A 17,360-nucleotide genomic window follows, 5' to 3' on the forward strand; every position below is an offset into this window, starting at 1 on the left:
CCCTCTGGTCCTACCATTTCGATTTTTTTTTAGCGTAAAGAGCTTTATTGCTTAATGAATCAATATGAATCTATAATATTTAACTATTTAAAACAATTTCTTTCTAATGTTCTCTTTTAAAAACTCAAACTTGTTAAGAAATTTAAAATGCCCGCCAAATGGGTCCTTGCATAAACCGAAAAAAAGTGTTGAAAAGGCCCAACAAGAAACATCGATTACAGAAACAAGAAAAACATAGAATTATCGGTATTTCTTCGACCAGCCCGCCAACGGCCACACTTTCCCTTTTCAGATTTCGTTTCCGGCAAGGTGTTTTTTCTCCGCGTTTTTTTTGCAATTTTAACCGACTGTCGAGTACCTAGCTTGCCATGTGCCATTAAGCCGACTGGCGATTGCAACGAATATCAAGTCGAATTATCATTAAAGAAAGTAACCCGCCCTTGTAGTTTATAGAAATTTTAAATCATGGACAATTCAGGAAACAACCGCTACGAACTGTTGTTCTTGGACGACGAGGATGCTGTTGCGTCGCAGGTGAATGTGGCCGCCATTGCGGTGCCGGCTAAGAAGCAGGAGGCCCCCAAGGCGGCCAAGAGCAAACCGGAGAAGGAGAACAAGCCGGTGGCGCCGAAAAAGGCCACCAACGCTGTTGTCCAGGGCAAGAGCCCGGTGAAGGGCGGCAAAGTTGCCAATGCCGGCGTCAAAAACCAGGTGACCAACGGCGCCCATCCGGGACCAGTTCGCAGCAACCCGCGCTTCGGCAACAGGGAGAACAACCATGCCGGTAACTCTGAGTTTGGCAACGAGCTGCCCCAGCGGCAGTTCAACAATCGTGATAATCGGGGACCTCCACGCTTCCGCGGCGGCGAGCGCGGCGAGAAGTTCGGAAAACGGGAGTTCGACCGCCAGTCGGGATCCGATAAAACCGGTGAGTTATCGAAATGATTTCCTTCAAGAAGCTGGTTAAAAAAAAAATACAAGGCACTTGGCAACAAGATTACATGTCAGTTCTTGTCTCTTATCTTGACAGTCGTGACAAAGCAAAAACTCAATCCCTATTTTACATTAGTATTTCTGACGTTTTTATGCTAAAATAATTTTAAATTTTACAGGAGTTAAGGCCATTGATAAGCGCGATGGCGGCGGTGCCCATAACTGGGGATCCCCGAAGCAGGACATCGAGGATCTGAAGACCGGCGAGTCGGCCCCGCAGGCGGACAAAGACGACTCGGTCAATGAGGTATCGGCGGAGGCGGCCATCGCTGCTGAGGAGGACGAGTCCAAGCAGATGACTCTTGACGAGTGGAAGGCTCTGCGGGACCAGCGCGCCAAGCCCAACTACAACTTGCGCAAGGCCGGCGAGGGCGTCGACAACTCCGAGTGGAAGAAGATGGTTGTGCTGAGCAAGAAGAAGGAGAGCAACAGCGAGGATGAGATGGAGTATGACCCGTCTCTGTATCCGCAGCGTGTGGGCCGTCTTCAGCGCATCGTCGACATTCAATTCAACTTCAATGACGGACGCAAGGCTGGTGGCTTCCGCAAGGGCCCGCGCCCGGGTGGACCACGGGGCGAGGGATTCCGTGGAGAGGGACCCCGCGGCGAGGGTGGCTTCCGTGGCGACGGACCGCGCGGAGAGGGCGGATTCCGTCCCGATGGACCTCGCGGAGAGGGCGGCTTCCGTGGTGCCGACGGACCCCGCGGCCAGCGATTCAACAACAATAGCAACGGTTACGAGCGACAGGAGAACAACCGATCCGGAGACAAGCGCCGCAACGGTCCAAAGCCTCTTAAAGTTGACGACGAAGCTCAATTCCCGACTCTCTCTTAGGGGCGAGGACAATAAATGATTTCACGTATTAGTAATAGTAAGCAGCTGCGGTTAACGAATAACCACAAGAACTTCGGCCGTTATCCATGAAGCTTGACGACCGAGTAAAGAACCAACAAAAACAAACAAATCCACGCTTACCCCATAATTCCTTAGTTTTAAACAAAAATTTTTGAATTTTTTCACTCATCCTATACGCATTTATTATAACTATTACAAATAGTTGAAATGTTGAAATAAATTTAAACCATTAAAGACCAAGGGACAGCTCATTGGTTAAAATTATAATTTGTTTTATTCATTTTTTATCTTTTCTATTAACATTCCTAATTCGTGCGCAGAGTACGATTTTTTTCTAGTCTTTTTTGGAGCCGGTGGTTCCAGAGATGACGGCTCGATGTTGGTCTTGAAGTAAATTGCATGTTAACAGTTGACAAATAAATAATTAAGATATTCACTTACAAAGTGCTTGTATTCTGGCGAAATAGACTCGAGTAAGAGAATTCTGTCCTCTAACGTTTTAATGCGGCTAAAAATGTCATCTTCGCTCTTTGGAGCCAAACCCATGTACGATTCAATTGTTAGCAAACGAGAATCATATAGAGATTTTCTCATCTTAACAGAGGGTTCGTTCTGACCATCACGCGATCCCATTAGCTTATTAAGTTCAAGTTCGTAGTTGGGTCGCAGCTCCATCTGCTGCGGAAAGCTGCGATTGTTCACCCGCCGAACTGTGATAAATAGTTTACACAATAAGCTAAGCAAATGAATAAAATGATAATAACCAACCTTTTATATGACAATTTGATTTTTCCTGCTTTATTACAGTGCTCTGGGTTCGAGCGCAGGAGTCGCTCAACTCTGGGACTGAGTCAGCGGGCGGGTGCTTAAAGTCAATTATATTTTGGGAGTTAATTTCATCACGTTTTCTGTTAACAAAACATTCTAAGCGCTTGCTTAACTCGGCATCATTAACTCTAATTTGCACTAATTTCTGTGGGACTTCATGCGATTCCTCGACCTGACAAGGGCACGCCGAGTAGTTGAAGCTACTTAAAGACTGCTCTGAAAGGCAATTATTAAACGTTTCATTTACATATGTATTTTCAAACATACAAAATTAAAAGAATACATGTCATGGTGGTAACAAAATATAACTACTGTATCTTACTGGCCCTGATGGATTCCTTGTTCTCCTTCCATTCGGCTTCGTGATCCCCTTCGTAGATTTCCTTTTTCCATATGGGTACTCGAGTTTTTAGCTGGTCTATGGCGAAGGACACCGACTCAAGTGCTTCCGACCGATGTGGCGATGAAGCGGCGATGACTACACTGGCCTCCCTAACAGGCACCGTTCCTAATCTATGATGAATGACTATGTGCTTCAATCCGGGCCACTTGCTGCGTAGATCGGAACAGATTTTGTTCATTTCCTTGATGGCCATGTTATCGTAGGCCTCGTAAGCCAACGACACTACCTGGAAGGTCAAAAGATTAAAATCAATCAAAAGATTCGGTTGTTTAGATAGCAATTCCCACCTTCTTGCCCTGAAAATTATCGCGTGTGGTGCCCACAAAGACCGAAGATGCCCCGCAGCCGTCGTCCAACAGCAACTCATGGATATGGGATATGTCAATGGGATCGCCGACCAGCTTCACGTGATCCATGGTGAAATACCTATCCTCCACTCAGGGGCGGGATAACAGCCAGCTCGTCGCCCTCTCGGAACAGAATCTTATCACTCAGATTCTCGATGTACGATTCGTTGTGGGCCAGAATCAAGTTGTCCTTAATGGAAGCCAAGTCGAATCTGGTAACCAGTTGGTCCAGAAGATCAGAGGCTACGATCTGGGAAGGCACATCCACTTTGGATCGGGGGGTTTGGGCTAGCTCGCGGGATTTGGCAAAGAACAGCACATGTACATTGACAACAGGTCCATCCGCACTCATATTTACAAATAATCGCTTAGTGGTGGGACGGCCATTTATATACCCATCGACATATCGATATTATAGGTACTAGTAGATTATTCATTTATATCAACTAATGAATATTGACTTTATTTTATTCCAAAACCTATATTAAACACTTCCCCATGCTATTTACGACTTTTGGGGTGAAAAAAGAATGAGCTCTTGAATAAAATAAATTAGTCCCTTCAGTGTTTTCCAAAATTTATCGATAGAGACTAAAGGTTACTCATCTCTAATAGTCCCGATATCAATATTTTGCTGCAGGAATAAATTTTGTTTTCATTTCTTGTTGTTCTTTATCTGGATTTTCCGCATGTCGAATTTCACCATAGAGCCGAAAAACATTAACTGATAAGGATTTTGTAATCGAAAAATCAACAAACACATCTGCCTTGTTGACAACTTTGAATTTCATGCTGGAGCCATGAAGACACGTTTCAATACTTATGATATAATTTGCGGAGTCGCCGAACTGCAAAAGTACGTAAAAACCTATATTTTGGAGACCCTATATTAATAGTAAATGGTATTTCCCATTCTAGGCTGGTTGGCTGGCGTGTGAATCAGATCTATGACGTGGATAACAAGACGTATCTCTTCCGACTGCAAGGAACCGGAGCAGTTGAGAAGGTGACTCTACTTATCGAATCCGGAACCCGGTTCCACACTACCAGATTTGAATGGCCCAAAAATGTAGCCCCCTCGGGATTCAGCATGAAGCTGAGGAAGCATCTAAAGAACAAGCGCCTGGAGAAGATTCAGCAATTGGGTGCCGATCGTATTGTTGATTTTCAGTTTGGTACCGGCGATGCCGCCTACCATGTCATTTTGGAGTTGTACGATCGGGGAAACCTTATTTTGACGGACAGCGAACTGACCACTCTGTACATTCTGCGTCCTCACACAGAGGGTGAGCACCTGCGGTTCGCTATGCGCGAGAAATATCCGGTGGAACGGGCAAAGCAGTCGTCAGAAGGTTTGAAGGCAGAGGCCTTGGAGCAGCTACTTGAGAACGCCAAAAACGGCGACAACTTGCGACAAATCCTAATGCCCAACTTGGATTGTGGTCCTTCTGTGATTGAGCATGTTCTCCTCGAACAGGGCTTGGAAAATCGTATCATTGAAAAAGAGAAGAGCTCGGAAGACGCCCAGGAGTCTGAAGAAAAACCAGAGAAGGGCGGGAAGAAACAAAAGAAGGGACGAAATCAACAAACTAAAGTTGAACAGAAGCCGTTTGATGTGGCTAACGATCTTCCACTCCTTCAACAAGCAGTAAAGGTAATGGTTTTTATTTCTGAAATATTCGAAAATATCTTACATTTTAATACTTAGAGCGCTGAAGATCTTCTTACTGAGGGAGCTAGTGGAAAGACAAAAGGCTATATAGTCCAAGTGAAAGAAGAAAAACCAACGGAGAATGGAAAGGTGGAGTTTTTCTTCAGAAATATTGAGTTTCATCCATACCAGTTCGTCCAATTTAAAGATTTTGAATGTGCCACTTTTGAGTCTTTTATGGAGGCGGTCGATGAGTTTTACTCCACCCAAGAATCGCAGAAGATCGACATGAAAACGCTGCAACAGGAACGAGAGGCCTTGAAGAAACTTTCCAACGTTAAAAACGATCACGCCAAGCGACTGGAGGAGCTTACCAAAGTCCAGGACGAGGACCGGAAGAAGGCCGAGCTAATCACGTCCAATCAGAGTCTTGTGGATAATGCAATACGAGCTGTTCAATCCGCCATCGCCAGCCAGTTGTCCTGGCCCGACATCCATGAGCTGGTAAAGGAGGCTCAGGCAAATGGCGATGCTGTGGCTAGCTCTATTAAGCAGTTGAAACTGGAAACCAACCACATATCGCTCATTTTGAGTGATCCTTACGGGGAAAACGAAGACGAAGATCTGGACACTCCAGAGGTAACTGTGGTGGATGTGGACTTGGCTTTATCCGCTTGGGCAAATGCTCGACGATACTATGATCTTAAGCGTTCGGCGGCGCAGAAGGAAAAGAAGACTGTCGATGCGTCACAAAAGGCTCTAAAGTCTGCAGAGCGTAAAACGCAGCAAACGCTTAAAGAAGTGCGAACTATATCGAATATAGTCAAAGCCAGGAAGGTCTTTTGGTTTGAAAAATTCTACTGGTTTATAAGCTCAGAAAACTATTTGGTTATTGGAGGGCGAGATGCGCAGCAAAACGAGCTTATTGTTAAAAGGTGAGCACTTAAAATTACACATTTAAATCAATACTAATTCTATCATTCTTTCAGATATATGCGACCCAAAGACATTTATGTTCATGCTGAGATACAGGGTGCCTCAAGTGTCATTATACGAAATCCTACAGGAGAAGAAATTCCTCCTAAAACCTTATTAGAAGCCGGTTCAATGGCCATTTCATACAGCGTAGCCTGGGATGCCAAAGTGGTTACCAATTCCTATTGGGTGACAAGCGAGCAGGTCAGCAAAACGGCACCAACTGGCGAGTATTTGGCCACGGGTAGTTTTATGATCAGAGGAAAAAAGAACTTCCTACCATCCTGCCATCTCATCATGGGTCTCAGTCTACTGTTCAAGTTGGAGGACAGCTTTATCGCTCGCCATTTGGGAGAGCGTAAAGTGCGAAGCATAGATGACGAGCCAACCGATCAGGACTTTAAAGAAAGCGATGTAGCAAACGATCTTCTATCCGAGCCTAGTGACGATTCAGAAGCCACGCCCGTCGCAAATATGTCGGAACCAAGTTCCAATACGGATATAACTGCCTTTCCCAATACAGAGGTGAAGATTGAACACGACACAGGACGGATAACAGTCAAATCCACTTCAGTTAACGAAGAGAATGTTGAAAATGTAGACAACGAAAGTGTTCTAGATAAATTATTAAAGAATAAGCCTGCCGATGAGGAAACCACAATCATTATGGCAGGGCCCAGTCGCAAAAAGCAAGTCAGTGCTAAAAAGAGCAAGGAGGAAAAGGCGAGAGCTGCTAAGCAGGAAGCCAAGGCAGCTGAAGTGGCTCCTGTCGAATCAGAGCCGAAGATTCCATCGCAGATCAAGAGAGGCCAGAAAGGAAAACTAAAGAAAATAAAACAGAAATATAAGGACCAAGACGACGAGGAAAGGGAAATTCGCATGATGATACTGAAGTCGTCGGGCAAAGAAAAGGCCCAGCCCAATAGCGAGAAAGTAGTGGAAAAGAGCGTAGCGTTAAAAGAGGAACCGAAGCAGCCTAAAAATGCACCACCCAAAAATCCAATTGAATTGGACGATGCTGATGATGCACCTGCTGGCGGGGATGTGGATATACTGAATAGTCTTACTGGGCAGCCCGCCGAGGGCGATGAGTTACTATTTGCAATTCCAGTAGTGGCTCCATATCAGGCTCTGCAGAACTATAAGTATGTTTTTTTTTTTAGTTTTATGATTTTACAAGTATTTAATGTTGACTAAAAAATGTCTCAATATTTCAGATTCAAAGTAAAGCTTACTCCCGGAACTGGAAAACGAGGAAAGGCTGCCAAACTTGCTCTCAATATATTCGCCAAGGAAAAGGGCTGCAACACTCGAGAGAAGGATTTACTGAAAAGTATAAAGGAAGAGTCGCTGGCTAGAAATATCCCAGGAAAAGTTAAGTTATCGGCCCCACAACTTCAAAAGTATCACAAATAAAATGTACAGCGTAGTGAAAATGTTAAATCATACATGAAAATGAAAAGTATTTTAAATGCTTTTAAAAATTGCTTTAATAAATGGATAGTAAAGCTTACATTGTAGTTATTTGAAATTTATACAAAATGGCGGTAATATTGATTTTGATAACGGTTGAATCCTGTCGTTATCGATAGTCAGGAAAATTTGAAACACAGATTTAGCGCGCATGCGTTTCATATGGGAACCGAGTTTGCATGTGTTTGTTTACTTCGGTTGGCTGATGGGAAGTGGTGTTGTATAAGTAGATATTTTGGTGCTAACTCGCCTGTTTTGGCATTTTGTACTAAAAAGTTTACCAAGTTCTCGTCATCGTTCGATAAATGAAATTAGCTTAGGGAAAAACCACATCCGCCTTGCTTGCGATTGAAAAGAAAAATGGAAAACTAACTCCCACAATGGCCGACGGAAACGAAAGCTAGAACGAAGCTTCAACATCACGGAGCCCCCCCAGCAACAAAAGACAATACAACGGAAAATGTATCTTTCGAAGGAAATTTGTGTAGTACCTTTTTCCAAAGTGATCCACTTATGTGCGTAAGAGTTTTCTACGGATTTTTAAATACATTTTATAAATGCCAGTGTTTTCGTAATCCCAAAAAAGCTAGCGTGAAAATAGAAAGAAAATATGTGAAAATTGAAGAGGCGTTTGTTCGGTGAAAAACTATGGCCTTCAAAGTCCCACCCAGTTAGAAGGATGTGAGTGTATGTGTCGGTAGGTGTGCGTGTGTATGCATACATATGAAAGCCTGTATTGATTGAAGACGGTGGACTGCTTTTCCAGCCATGTGAGAAAAATTAACATTAAAAGTTTTCGTGCCTCCAATTACAAAATAAAAGTTATGCTTATGGCGTACTTAATTGCATGCCAAATTTTAAAGGACTTCGTGTAAGGGATCAAAACTTAATTTGTACCTACAGATGTTCGTGTGTGTATATTCGTACATGTATGTATACCTTTCATGCACCTGCTTGGAAAAAAGAAACCCCAACACTACCCGATGAATATACACAACACTCGAAGTGGGCAAAAATATTTTGATCAGAATATGTTAGGAATGGCATAGGCTATCCCAAATATTAACTTTTAACATAAACATTCTCTTTTCAGAAATGTAAAAACCCCTAAATAATTTGTCAGCTTAAATAAAGTCTGCCAAATAAAATGAGGGTTAGAGGGATTGCTCAATTATCTATCAAAACTTCATCTTTGCTGACTAAGCCACTCTGTTGATAGGACTTTTAAGATGAAAAAATAATAGAGGTATACAGTATTAGATTTTAGTTAAGAGTCTATCATCAATTGCGTGAATAGTTTCCCAGAAAATGGAGCCAAATCATTATTACTGCCGGGGTGCTATGCAGCAGACATCCGCTGCTTCGTCAATTCCACAGCATTCGTCCAACAAAGTCAACTATGGGATGAATGCCGGGCAGGAATATGTGACATGCAGCTCCGGTCAACAGCAGTCGGGATACAATTCCAAGGACTTGGTGCCGCGCAACGGGAACAACAAATCGCTCAGTGGAAATGGCAATGGGATGGGAAGTCCGTATGGAGGATCCATCTGCAGCAACAGTGGCCAATGCAACAAAAATACTACTGCCAATGCAGGGAACTATATCAATATAATGACTGTTCCACTGGGAACTTTGCAATATAATCGAAAAAAGCTATCTACTCAGGACTATGAGTGAGTAAAATATTATTTAAAGGATGTATATGCATAATACTTATAATTATTTTATGATAACAGATCGCATTTATATTACAATACCACGGATGTCAAGTGCCGCGATAATTACTACTTAGCGAATGCCAATGCAGCAGCAGCAATTCCACAACTCCAGGCACACCAACCGCAACAGCAGCAGCTTCAGCAGCAACAGCAACAACAGCAATCACATCAGCAGCACCAGCAACATCAGCAACACCAACACCATCAACAACATCAGCAACACCACCACCACCAACATCAGCAACATCAGCAGAGTCAGCAACTTCAGCAGCAACAGCACGCCAACTTTCTCCACATCCAACAGTCTCTTCAGCATAACCACCAGTTGGGCCACCCCGAATCAATCCATCAGTTGCCGCAACTGGCGTCCTCGGTCCCCGATCCGCCAGATGCCTTCGACAACTGTGCCATGTTCCCCAGTGCCGGCGGCACAGGTCGCGTGGCTGCCACACAGACGCACCAGAATAGCTCCATGATCGCCTGTGAGCAGCAGACTCCAGTTTCACTGGCCTCCGTCAACGTGCCTGTGCCGCCGATCATGTATACCGTTCACCGGGTAGTGACCACCGCCCAGATCCAGACCGCGGTGGGCAGCACGTTCGCCTCCTCGGCTAGTGTCTCCAGTGTGGTGAGCACGGGACAAAACGAGGGCGATTGCCTGTCGCCGGCACAGGTGTCTTCCGCCATGGCGGCCTCGACAAATGCTCCTTGTTTGGTTGGAGATATGGGTGGCAACATGATAAACAATGCAAATGCACTTTGCCCTCTTTCCGATCTAAGAAGTCCTTCGGGTAAGGCGTTTCATTCTAGATTTCATTTATGATTTATATTAGTTTATAACTCCTCCAAATTAGTAATTCCTTCTACTTAACAATTCCTTTTAGGTGTGATTGGCAACTCTTCATTTATGTCGGCACACCACAAATGCAGCACCAGCAACGATTCCCAATCCAATCCTGCAATCCAGAAACGTGTCATGGCCACAAGCTCAACTTCCAATTTTACAAATACCGGAAAAGCTGCTTCCAATCTATCTCGTGCTCTTCAAAACGTAAGCAGCTATTTCTATTTAATTAATTCTTAATATTAATAACCCCTTCATTTAGGTAATTCCAACTTGCGTATATCTTATGTCCCGGGTAGCAGTACACATGGAGATCGAGGGTACTGCCCAGTGTCCATCCCAGGTCATGCTGGCGGCAGCTCTGGGATGCGAGGAGCTGGGAATCTCCAATAAGCTTTTAGCCCAAAGCGTGTTCGGTTTGTGGATGACAAGTGCATTGCTGGAGATGCAGCTTAAGGCCCACCACTGCCCTTATATAGTCCGAGTAGCGTGGCCCAATTTGCTACAGAAGTTCAGCAATAGTAGCCCCAGTGATCGAAAGTTTGATGAGCCAATGATAGTCTTGAAGCGGAATGTTTTCTTCTCGAAACGGGACGAAGAAAAAATCAAGTAATTTAATTTGTATTATTTTTTTAATGTAGGAACAATAAAAATAATTTGTAACTTCCAGGGATCATCGGATTTTAGAGCTTCTGTACGAGGAAGCTAGGAATAATGTTCTGACTGGAAGATACATCATGGAGCCAGTGCATTCTCTCATGTTGGGCGGCATTCAGGCAAGAATTGAACTTGGACCCTACAACTCCCATTCTCATACCATAGGATTTTTCCGGTAAATTCATTACAATATTTTATAAATAAATAAAATTGACTGTGCTTTTAAAATAGGGAAAACCAAGCTCGGTTTTTGCCTCCGCATGTTGCCAAGAGCTCTACTTGGCTATGGCTGCCAATAAGCCAGAAGAACTCGGCAGAAGTCAAGCTTTTGGAGCAGTTTAAGAGGGTTCCCCAAACAGCTACAACCAGAAAATTAATGCGAAAATATCTAGAGTTTTGCTGGGCACTGCCGTTCTATGGGTAAGCAAATAATTTTTAATTATTGTTAAGAGGTTTTTGGAGGACACACATTCAAAAATCAGAAAGTTGCATCTGAAATATTATTAATTCTCATATTCTCATGGATCTCAATCCATCGGATGTCATATTTTTACTAAAAATGATCCGATTCTAAACAGGAATACCTTAAACGATTCGTGGCTCGATTCTCCATCGATCTGCATTAAAATCTAGAAACAAAATATTTTTTAGATTTTTCGTCCAATTTTCTGGGCTATCCCCTTCAAAATGGGGAAAGTGCATGGGTAGGACAATATGAACCCCTGCGAAGGCTATATCTTGGCCAATTTCCATCCGATTCTAGAGAAGAATACCTTAAACGATTCGTGGATCGATTCTCCATCGATCTGCATCAAAATCTAGAAACAAAATATTTTTTAGATTTTTCGTCCAATTTTCTGGGCTATCCCCTTCAAAATGGGGAAAGTGCATGCGGAGGACAATATGACCCCCTGCGAAGGCTATATCTTGGCCAATTTCCATCCGATTCTTGAGAGGAATACCTTAAACGATTCGTGGATCGATTCTCCATCGATCTGCATCAAAATCTAGAAACAAAATATTTTTTAGATTTTTCGTCCCATTTTCTGGGCTATCCCCTTCAAAATGGGGAAAGTGCATGGGGAGGACAATATGAACCCCTGCGAAGGCTATATCTTTGCCAATTTCCATCCGATTCTAGAGAGGAATGCCTTAAACGATTCGTGGATCGATTCTCCATCGATCTGCATCAAAATCTAGAAACAAAATATTTTTTAGATTTTTCGTCCAATTTTCTGGGCTATCCCCTTCAAAATGGGGAAAGTGCATGCGGAGGACAATATGACCCCCTGCGAAGGCTATATCTTGGCCAATTTCCATCCGATTCTTGAGAGGAATACCTTAAACGATTCGTGGATCGATTCTCCATCGATCTGCATCAAAATCTAGAAACAAAATATTTTTTAGATTTTTCGTCCAATTTTCTGGGCTATCCCCTTCAAAATGGGGAAAGTGCATGGGGAGGACAATATGACCCCCTGCGAAGGCTATATCTTTGCCAATTTCTATCCGATTCTTGAGAGGAATACCTTAAACGATTCGTGGATCGATTCTCCATCGATCTGCATCAAAATCTAGAAACAAAATATTTTTTAGATTTTTCGTCCAATTTTCTGGGCTATCCCCTTCAAAATGGGGAAAGTGCATGGGGAGGACAATAAAAGCCCCGAGCTAGGGCTTTATCTTTACCAATAATCATTCTCGAGCGAAGTAATTTTTTTAAATCAAAAAGAATTTTTTATCCTTAAATAACATAATGTGTTTCACAGAGCCGCCTATTTCCATGGACAAATTGAGCAACCAGTTAGAGGTATAATGGCTTTGGTCAACCAAAAGGACATGGAGGTTTTAATAGCTGTCAATGAAAGAGGGGTTTTTATCATAGACCCATATGAATGCGTATGTATTAATTTAAATGATTGTTTGATTGTATTTCAAAACTATTTTTGCATAGACTCTTTTGCTGGGGTTGCGGTACGAGGACTTATCTTGGGATTATGCAAAGCCTAGCGCAAGTGATGATCCCGAATGCCTGACTTGTATATTTTTGCAGGTATATAAAGGATCAGCCTCTAACTGGCCAAGGGTGTTGAATAAATATTATTTATTTTGCAGTTTGATGTTGTCGAGAATGGAATACAAGTTTCGAAGCTTATGCAAATATTTTCTAAGCAAGCTGCTATGATAGACGCACTTATATCACATTTTACGGATCAAATACGGAATAAAAAACAAGAGGGAAACACCGCAGAACCTTTTCATGATGGTAAGCAGTATTTCTCAATTATTTTTAACACTGTTAGTTAACTTTTTCAACTCTTTCAGAGCCAAATCCAATTCAAAACAATGGAAATGGGGTTCTATGCAATAAATTGTCACGGTTGACTTTGGCGACCTTTGACGAGGAGGGAGGTCGGTGCATTGGGCAAATGGGATCATTATCTATAAGCTATTAACATTTGTTACTAATAATAACCTAAATTTAAGTTAAGGGGTGTTAAATAAAAGTTCATGCATATATTCATGATTGTTGATAAATTCTCATATATATATATACGTATGTATAATCACGAGTAAAGTTTTAGCAAAACGGAATCTACATATTAACAATCACCTGCATAATGAATTTTAAATAATTTGTCAGTGAACTATATGTTGATAATACAATTACATAAACATTGTCATTGCTTACAGTTTGTATACACATGTCAGGATCTATGGATCCAAAACAAAATAATTCCGCACCAATTTTTTGATTCCATGCTCAAGATCAATTTATTTTGTCTTGGCTATTTGAGTTATGACAGTTGCAGTATAGGGTTCAGAAAGTATAATTGTTTACATATACAATTTAACAAGAATTTACAAATAATGTCCCCGAAAAAAGTTATCCGTTTTTATTTACCTCTAAGGTAAGGCATGTAGCATAAAGTATTGGAAAAGTATAGATATTGGAAAAGTATATGGGTATGTGCATTTGACGTAAGCGTTCAGAATTAGTTTTATAAGCCTTCGACTGAAACAAATTATGTACATAATGGAAAATAAAATTGTATGTACAAAATTAAGGGCGGACTGCCAACATAGGTTATGTATATATTTAAATTTGTATGTATGTATAAATTGAGACTTAAAATAAATACCGTTTCCTCATATTTATACAGCAAGTAATTAATAGGAGTTTACAACAATATAATTTCCAATTAAAACAGCACTTTATTTTTTGTTCTATTTATTTGTAGCGATATGAACAGTACATCCCCCATTTCAATGGATATATTCTTTTATTTGTTCCGCAAGGCCTTAATATCAAAGATTGCATTATGATCCGCTTGCAATACTTTTGATATATTTGATATTATTTTTTATTTTCAATAGTGGTTTTGGTTAAGGTAATATTTGCTTGTTGATGCAGGATAATTTTCAAAATAAAAAAGAAAAAGATTATGATGCAAATGTTTAATATTATATAATATTAATATAGTTCTAATATGCAGACACACGAAAATTAATCAATACAAGTAGGTGTAATCTAAAAAATTATAGTTAATAGACGATTTATTTAAATATGTGTAAATCAAACATAAATACTAAAGGCTACTTACTTTCTAAAATGTGTCTTTTAATAACACAATAAAAAAATTTAAAAAGCAAAATACAAAGAAATGAATTTTTATTAGAAACCTTATTTATAATATGGGGGTTGGGGATTTATTGAAATATATTTTAGTGTGGGGATATATTTTGAATTTAGAAACTGAATCATTCTAATACTGCACCCCAAAAGTAGGCAATGGAAAATGATTACGGAAACCAAAGATCCTTGAATAGCTAGAGGGTCTCAATTTAATTAGGGAGTATTTCCAGGTATACTATTATAGTTTTCTGTTGGATTTTAAAATATTAATGACTCCGTAGGATCTCAGAGTTAGTTAGCCGATCACCCAAAGCAGGCCACTTGCAAAATTAGATCGAGTGCGGGAGTTATCGTGCTAAATATTCGCGACTCAAAAGTGCAACCAAGTCCACATCCGTATCAGATTCGCTCACGCACATGCGAGGAGGTTGGACAAACACAATCGCAATTGTTGATGGGAGGTAAATAACCAGTTTTTGAGGCACCTATATGTGTACATATGGGCGCACACACGCACACTTACACGCGCCGCAGTAGGCCTACCCGGGGACAATTTGGAAATGTGCATCCAACCCATCTGGCCGCGAAGAAGGACGCGAAGAAGGCAGGCCGAAAAGTAGAGCTCTCTGCGGGCTAAGAGAGTCCGCTGTCCCGCAGAGCGCGGCGAATCCTTTCGGCCCGCAAAGAGAGTCCCAGAACGGGACATGAGTAACAAGTTGTTGCATTGGTGGTGGTTAGCGGAGAGAACTGGGCCGAGAGAGCCTGCTGTCCATTGGCCAGAGATATGTACCTTTCTCTTCGCCGCAGATACCTCGGCTCATCTCGGAGATTCGCTGTTCGCACTTCGCAGTTCGCTGTTCGCAGCCCGCTATCCGCGAAATCGGACTCAGAATCACATCCTTTTGCGAGTTCGAGGAGTGAACACTGAACACCGCTCGTACGGCAAAGTCGAGAATCCGCTGAACCGCCAAACCGTCAAAATTTCGAATTTACCGTCAACCGATACCGATACCGTTACTTAGCCATGGATATTTCCGCCTACCAGCACATGAACATCCGGATGAGCACACGGGGCAAGCGACCCCTAAGGAATCTGACGCCCAACGATAAGGTGCGCGCCATACAGCGCATTCACAACGGCGAGACAAAGGCCAGTGTGTCGCGGGATATTGGTGTGCCGGAGTCCACACTACGTGGGTGGTGCAAGAACGAACAGAAGCTGCGCTTCATGTGCCGCCAGCTAGGTCCGGATCACCACCTGGGTCTGGACACGCCGCCCGAGAAACGGGCCAAGTTCGAACTGCAGCTTCAGTTGCCGCCGAAATTCGTGGCTCTTCCACCAAACTACGAGGAACTGGGCTTCGGAGCACTGCCCTATTCCCCCACAGACTATCCCGTGCCGGGGGACTCACTCCTCGAGAAGCTGAGCCTAGTGGAATTTGTGAAAAAGAACGGCGTCCAGCCCAATGGCGCCGGGGTGATGGACTACTCCAACAATATGCTGCACCAGCTCAATCTACTCGCCCTGCTGAACTCCAAGCTGACACCGCCACCTCCTCCCACAATCGATGCTCTGTCAGTGGATGCCACCAAAGTCCCAGAAGAAGACAACAAACTGGTTGATTCTCCTCCGCCAGCCACAATTCCGGAGGATTTCGGCAAAAACAACAGTTATCCCCTGCTGAGTGTGAAAAATTGGGCCAAGGATCCGGCCAAGCTGTCCGGTCCGGAGCAAGTGAACGACAAGAACAATAACGCACTTGAGAGCAACAACGCCGATCTGATCAAGACTCCCATGTTCCCGGACACCACAGTCGTGCCCCTACTGCCAGCCCCGTTCCCCAACCCCCCCGCGGATCTAGCGCCTGTGATAGCACCACCAGCAGCTCCCAACGGCTCCAGCCCACCCGCTGAGATGGGTGGCGACCACCAGGGAGGAGCTGCCCTCCTGGACTGGTGCAAACTGTTCAATGCCAGCTTGAATTTTCTGGCCTTCGCAGCAGCGGCAGCCTCCATGCAGCCCGGCGGAGGTAACGGACCAACTTTCAATCCCAACCAGACGGGAGTCAGTCCCCCGAACCCGACCGAATCCGAAACGGAGACATATCCATTCCACGAGGGGCTTCTCAAGCGGCTTAGCCCGCTGGCCCACAGCGAGGCCTCCAACGAGAGCTACTGCGACAGCGAGCCGGAGGACCTTTCCGTCCGGTCGTGCGCCTCCAAGGCCTCCTCCAGCAGATCCCACAGCCCGGCGAAGAGCAGCGGGTCCAGCGATGCCGAGCAGTAGAGTGCCAAGCGGGAGCCCCGGTAGAGTCCTAGTTCTTAGATCATAAATAGTGTAAATACCTCCATTTTTTAATTGTTAATAGCCACTTTAGTAACTATGAACGAGAGATAATTTCGCCATACAAATTCTATTTGTATTATCAATTAATGTATTAATATCAATGCAACAGGTATTAATGGATCTGCATACTAGCTAGTACTAACTAGAGATATCGACTTCGACTGTGTGACTTCGACAAGAACTCGTTTGAAAACCAAATTCAATTCATCTACACGTATAATAACAAATACTAATTGTGTTAAGTAGCTTAATTATTTGGCGCGTTCGTCAGCCATTCCGATCGATTTGTTTTCTTACTGCTGTAATCTCCGTAACTTTTAATAAGCATATAAACTAATTACTAATGAAACGAATAAATATTTATTAACAAGACAAAAAAACAAAATCAACTTTCATGTTTTAATCTCTGAAGTAAAATGGGTTCTCTTTTTCAGCATTGACTTTCAGAAACATATGGGCTCTATAAGGTTTCCAAAAATATATTTATATATTTTTTACAAATTTATTTTACAATTTATTTTGGGGCTTAAGGAATTTCAAAATTTATATTTGAAAATAATAAAATAGATATCAAGAGCTTCAGAAGATAAATAAAGTTTTTGATTTACGAAAAAAATATTTCAGGCTG

The 17,360-nt window shown here is 42.7% G+C and overlaps 6 protein-coding genes across 6 annotated transcripts; 4 read left to right on the plus strand and 2 right to left on the minus strand.

The window, feature by feature from the left end:
* The first annotated feature begins 268 nt into the window (after positions 1 to 268).
* On the plus strand, positions 269 to 2,113 carry LOC6500672 (plasminogen activator inhibitor 1 RNA-binding protein). The gene is made up of 2 exons (XM_032449567.2): positions 269 to 928; positions 1,113 to 2,113. The coding sequence occupies exons 1-2, from the start codon at positions 466 to 468 to the stop codon at positions 1,826 to 1,828; spliced, it is 1,179 nt and encodes a 392-aa protein (XP_032305458.1). The 5' UTR covers positions 269 to 465; the 3' UTR covers positions 1,829 to 2,113.
* LOC6499886 (molybdopterin synthase catalytic subunit) lies at positions 1,916 to 3,503 on the minus strand. The gene is made up of 5 exons (XM_001953662.4): positions 3,368 to 3,503; positions 3,000 to 3,306; positions 2,618 to 2,893; positions 2,291 to 2,559; positions 1,916 to 2,233 (listed from the first exon to the last, which is right to left on the minus strand). The coding sequence occupies exons 1-5, from the start codon at positions 3,494 to 3,496 to the stop codon at positions 2,123 to 2,125; spliced, it is 1,092 nt and encodes a 363-aa protein (XP_001953698.1). The 5' UTR covers positions 3,497 to 3,503; the 3' UTR covers positions 1,916 to 2,122.
* LOC6499885 (molybdopterin synthase sulfur carrier subunit) lies at positions 3,452 to 3,807 on the minus strand. The gene has a single exon (XM_044717184.1). The coding sequence runs from the start codon at positions 3,777 to 3,779 to the stop codon at positions 3,507 to 3,509; it is 273 nt and encodes a 90-aa protein (XP_044573119.1). The 5' UTR covers positions 3,780 to 3,807; the 3' UTR covers positions 3,452 to 3,506.
* A 205-nt stretch (positions 3,808 to 4,012) lies between these two features.
* On the plus strand, positions 4,013 to 7,566 carry LOC6500673 (nuclear export mediator factor NEMF homolog). Its single transcript, XM_001953664.3, has 5 exons — positions 4,013 to 4,283; positions 4,346 to 5,081; positions 5,136 to 6,013; positions 6,068 to 7,198; positions 7,271 to 7,566. The coding sequence occupies exons 1-5, from the start codon at positions 4,228 to 4,230 to the stop codon at positions 7,467 to 7,469; spliced, it is 3,000 nt and encodes a 999-aa protein (XP_001953700.1). The 5' UTR covers positions 4,013 to 4,227; the 3' UTR covers positions 7,470 to 7,566.
* A 102-nt stretch (positions 7,567 to 7,668) lies between these two features.
* On the plus strand, positions 7,669 to 14,406 carry LOC6500674. The gene is made up of 12 exons (XM_014911181.3): positions 7,669 to 8,041; positions 8,620 to 8,772; positions 8,824 to 9,202; positions 9,266 to 10,038; positions 10,132 to 10,298; positions 10,354 to 10,700; positions 10,762 to 10,923; positions 10,980 to 11,168; positions 12,518 to 12,647; positions 12,703 to 12,801; positions 12,864 to 13,014; positions 13,074 to 14,406. Exons 3-12 carry the CDS (start codon positions 8,835 to 8,837, stop codon positions 13,202 to 13,204), a joined length of 2,517 nt encoding a protein of 838 aa, XP_014766667.1. The 5' UTR covers positions 7,669 to 8,041; positions 8,620 to 8,772; positions 8,824 to 8,834; the 3' UTR covers positions 13,205 to 14,406.
* An 825-nt stretch (positions 14,407 to 15,231) lies between these two features.
* Positions 15,232 to 17,115, plus strand: LOC6500675 (protein distal antenna-related). Its single transcript, XM_001953666.4, has one exon. It carries the CDS (start codon positions 15,410 to 15,412, stop codon positions 16,670 to 16,672), a length of 1,263 nt encoding a protein of 420 aa, XP_001953702.1. The 5' UTR covers positions 15,232 to 15,409; the 3' UTR covers positions 16,673 to 17,115.
* Positions 17,116 to 17,360: the final 245 nt, after the last annotated feature.

This window comes from Drosophila ananassae, chromosome 2L (assembly GCF_017639315.1).
Source record: "Drosophila ananassae strain 14024-0371.13 chromosome 2L, ASM1763931v2, whole genome shotgun sequence".
Classification (NCBI taxonomy): domain Eukaryota; kingdom Metazoa; phylum Arthropoda; class Insecta; order Diptera; family Drosophilidae; genus Drosophila; species Drosophila ananassae.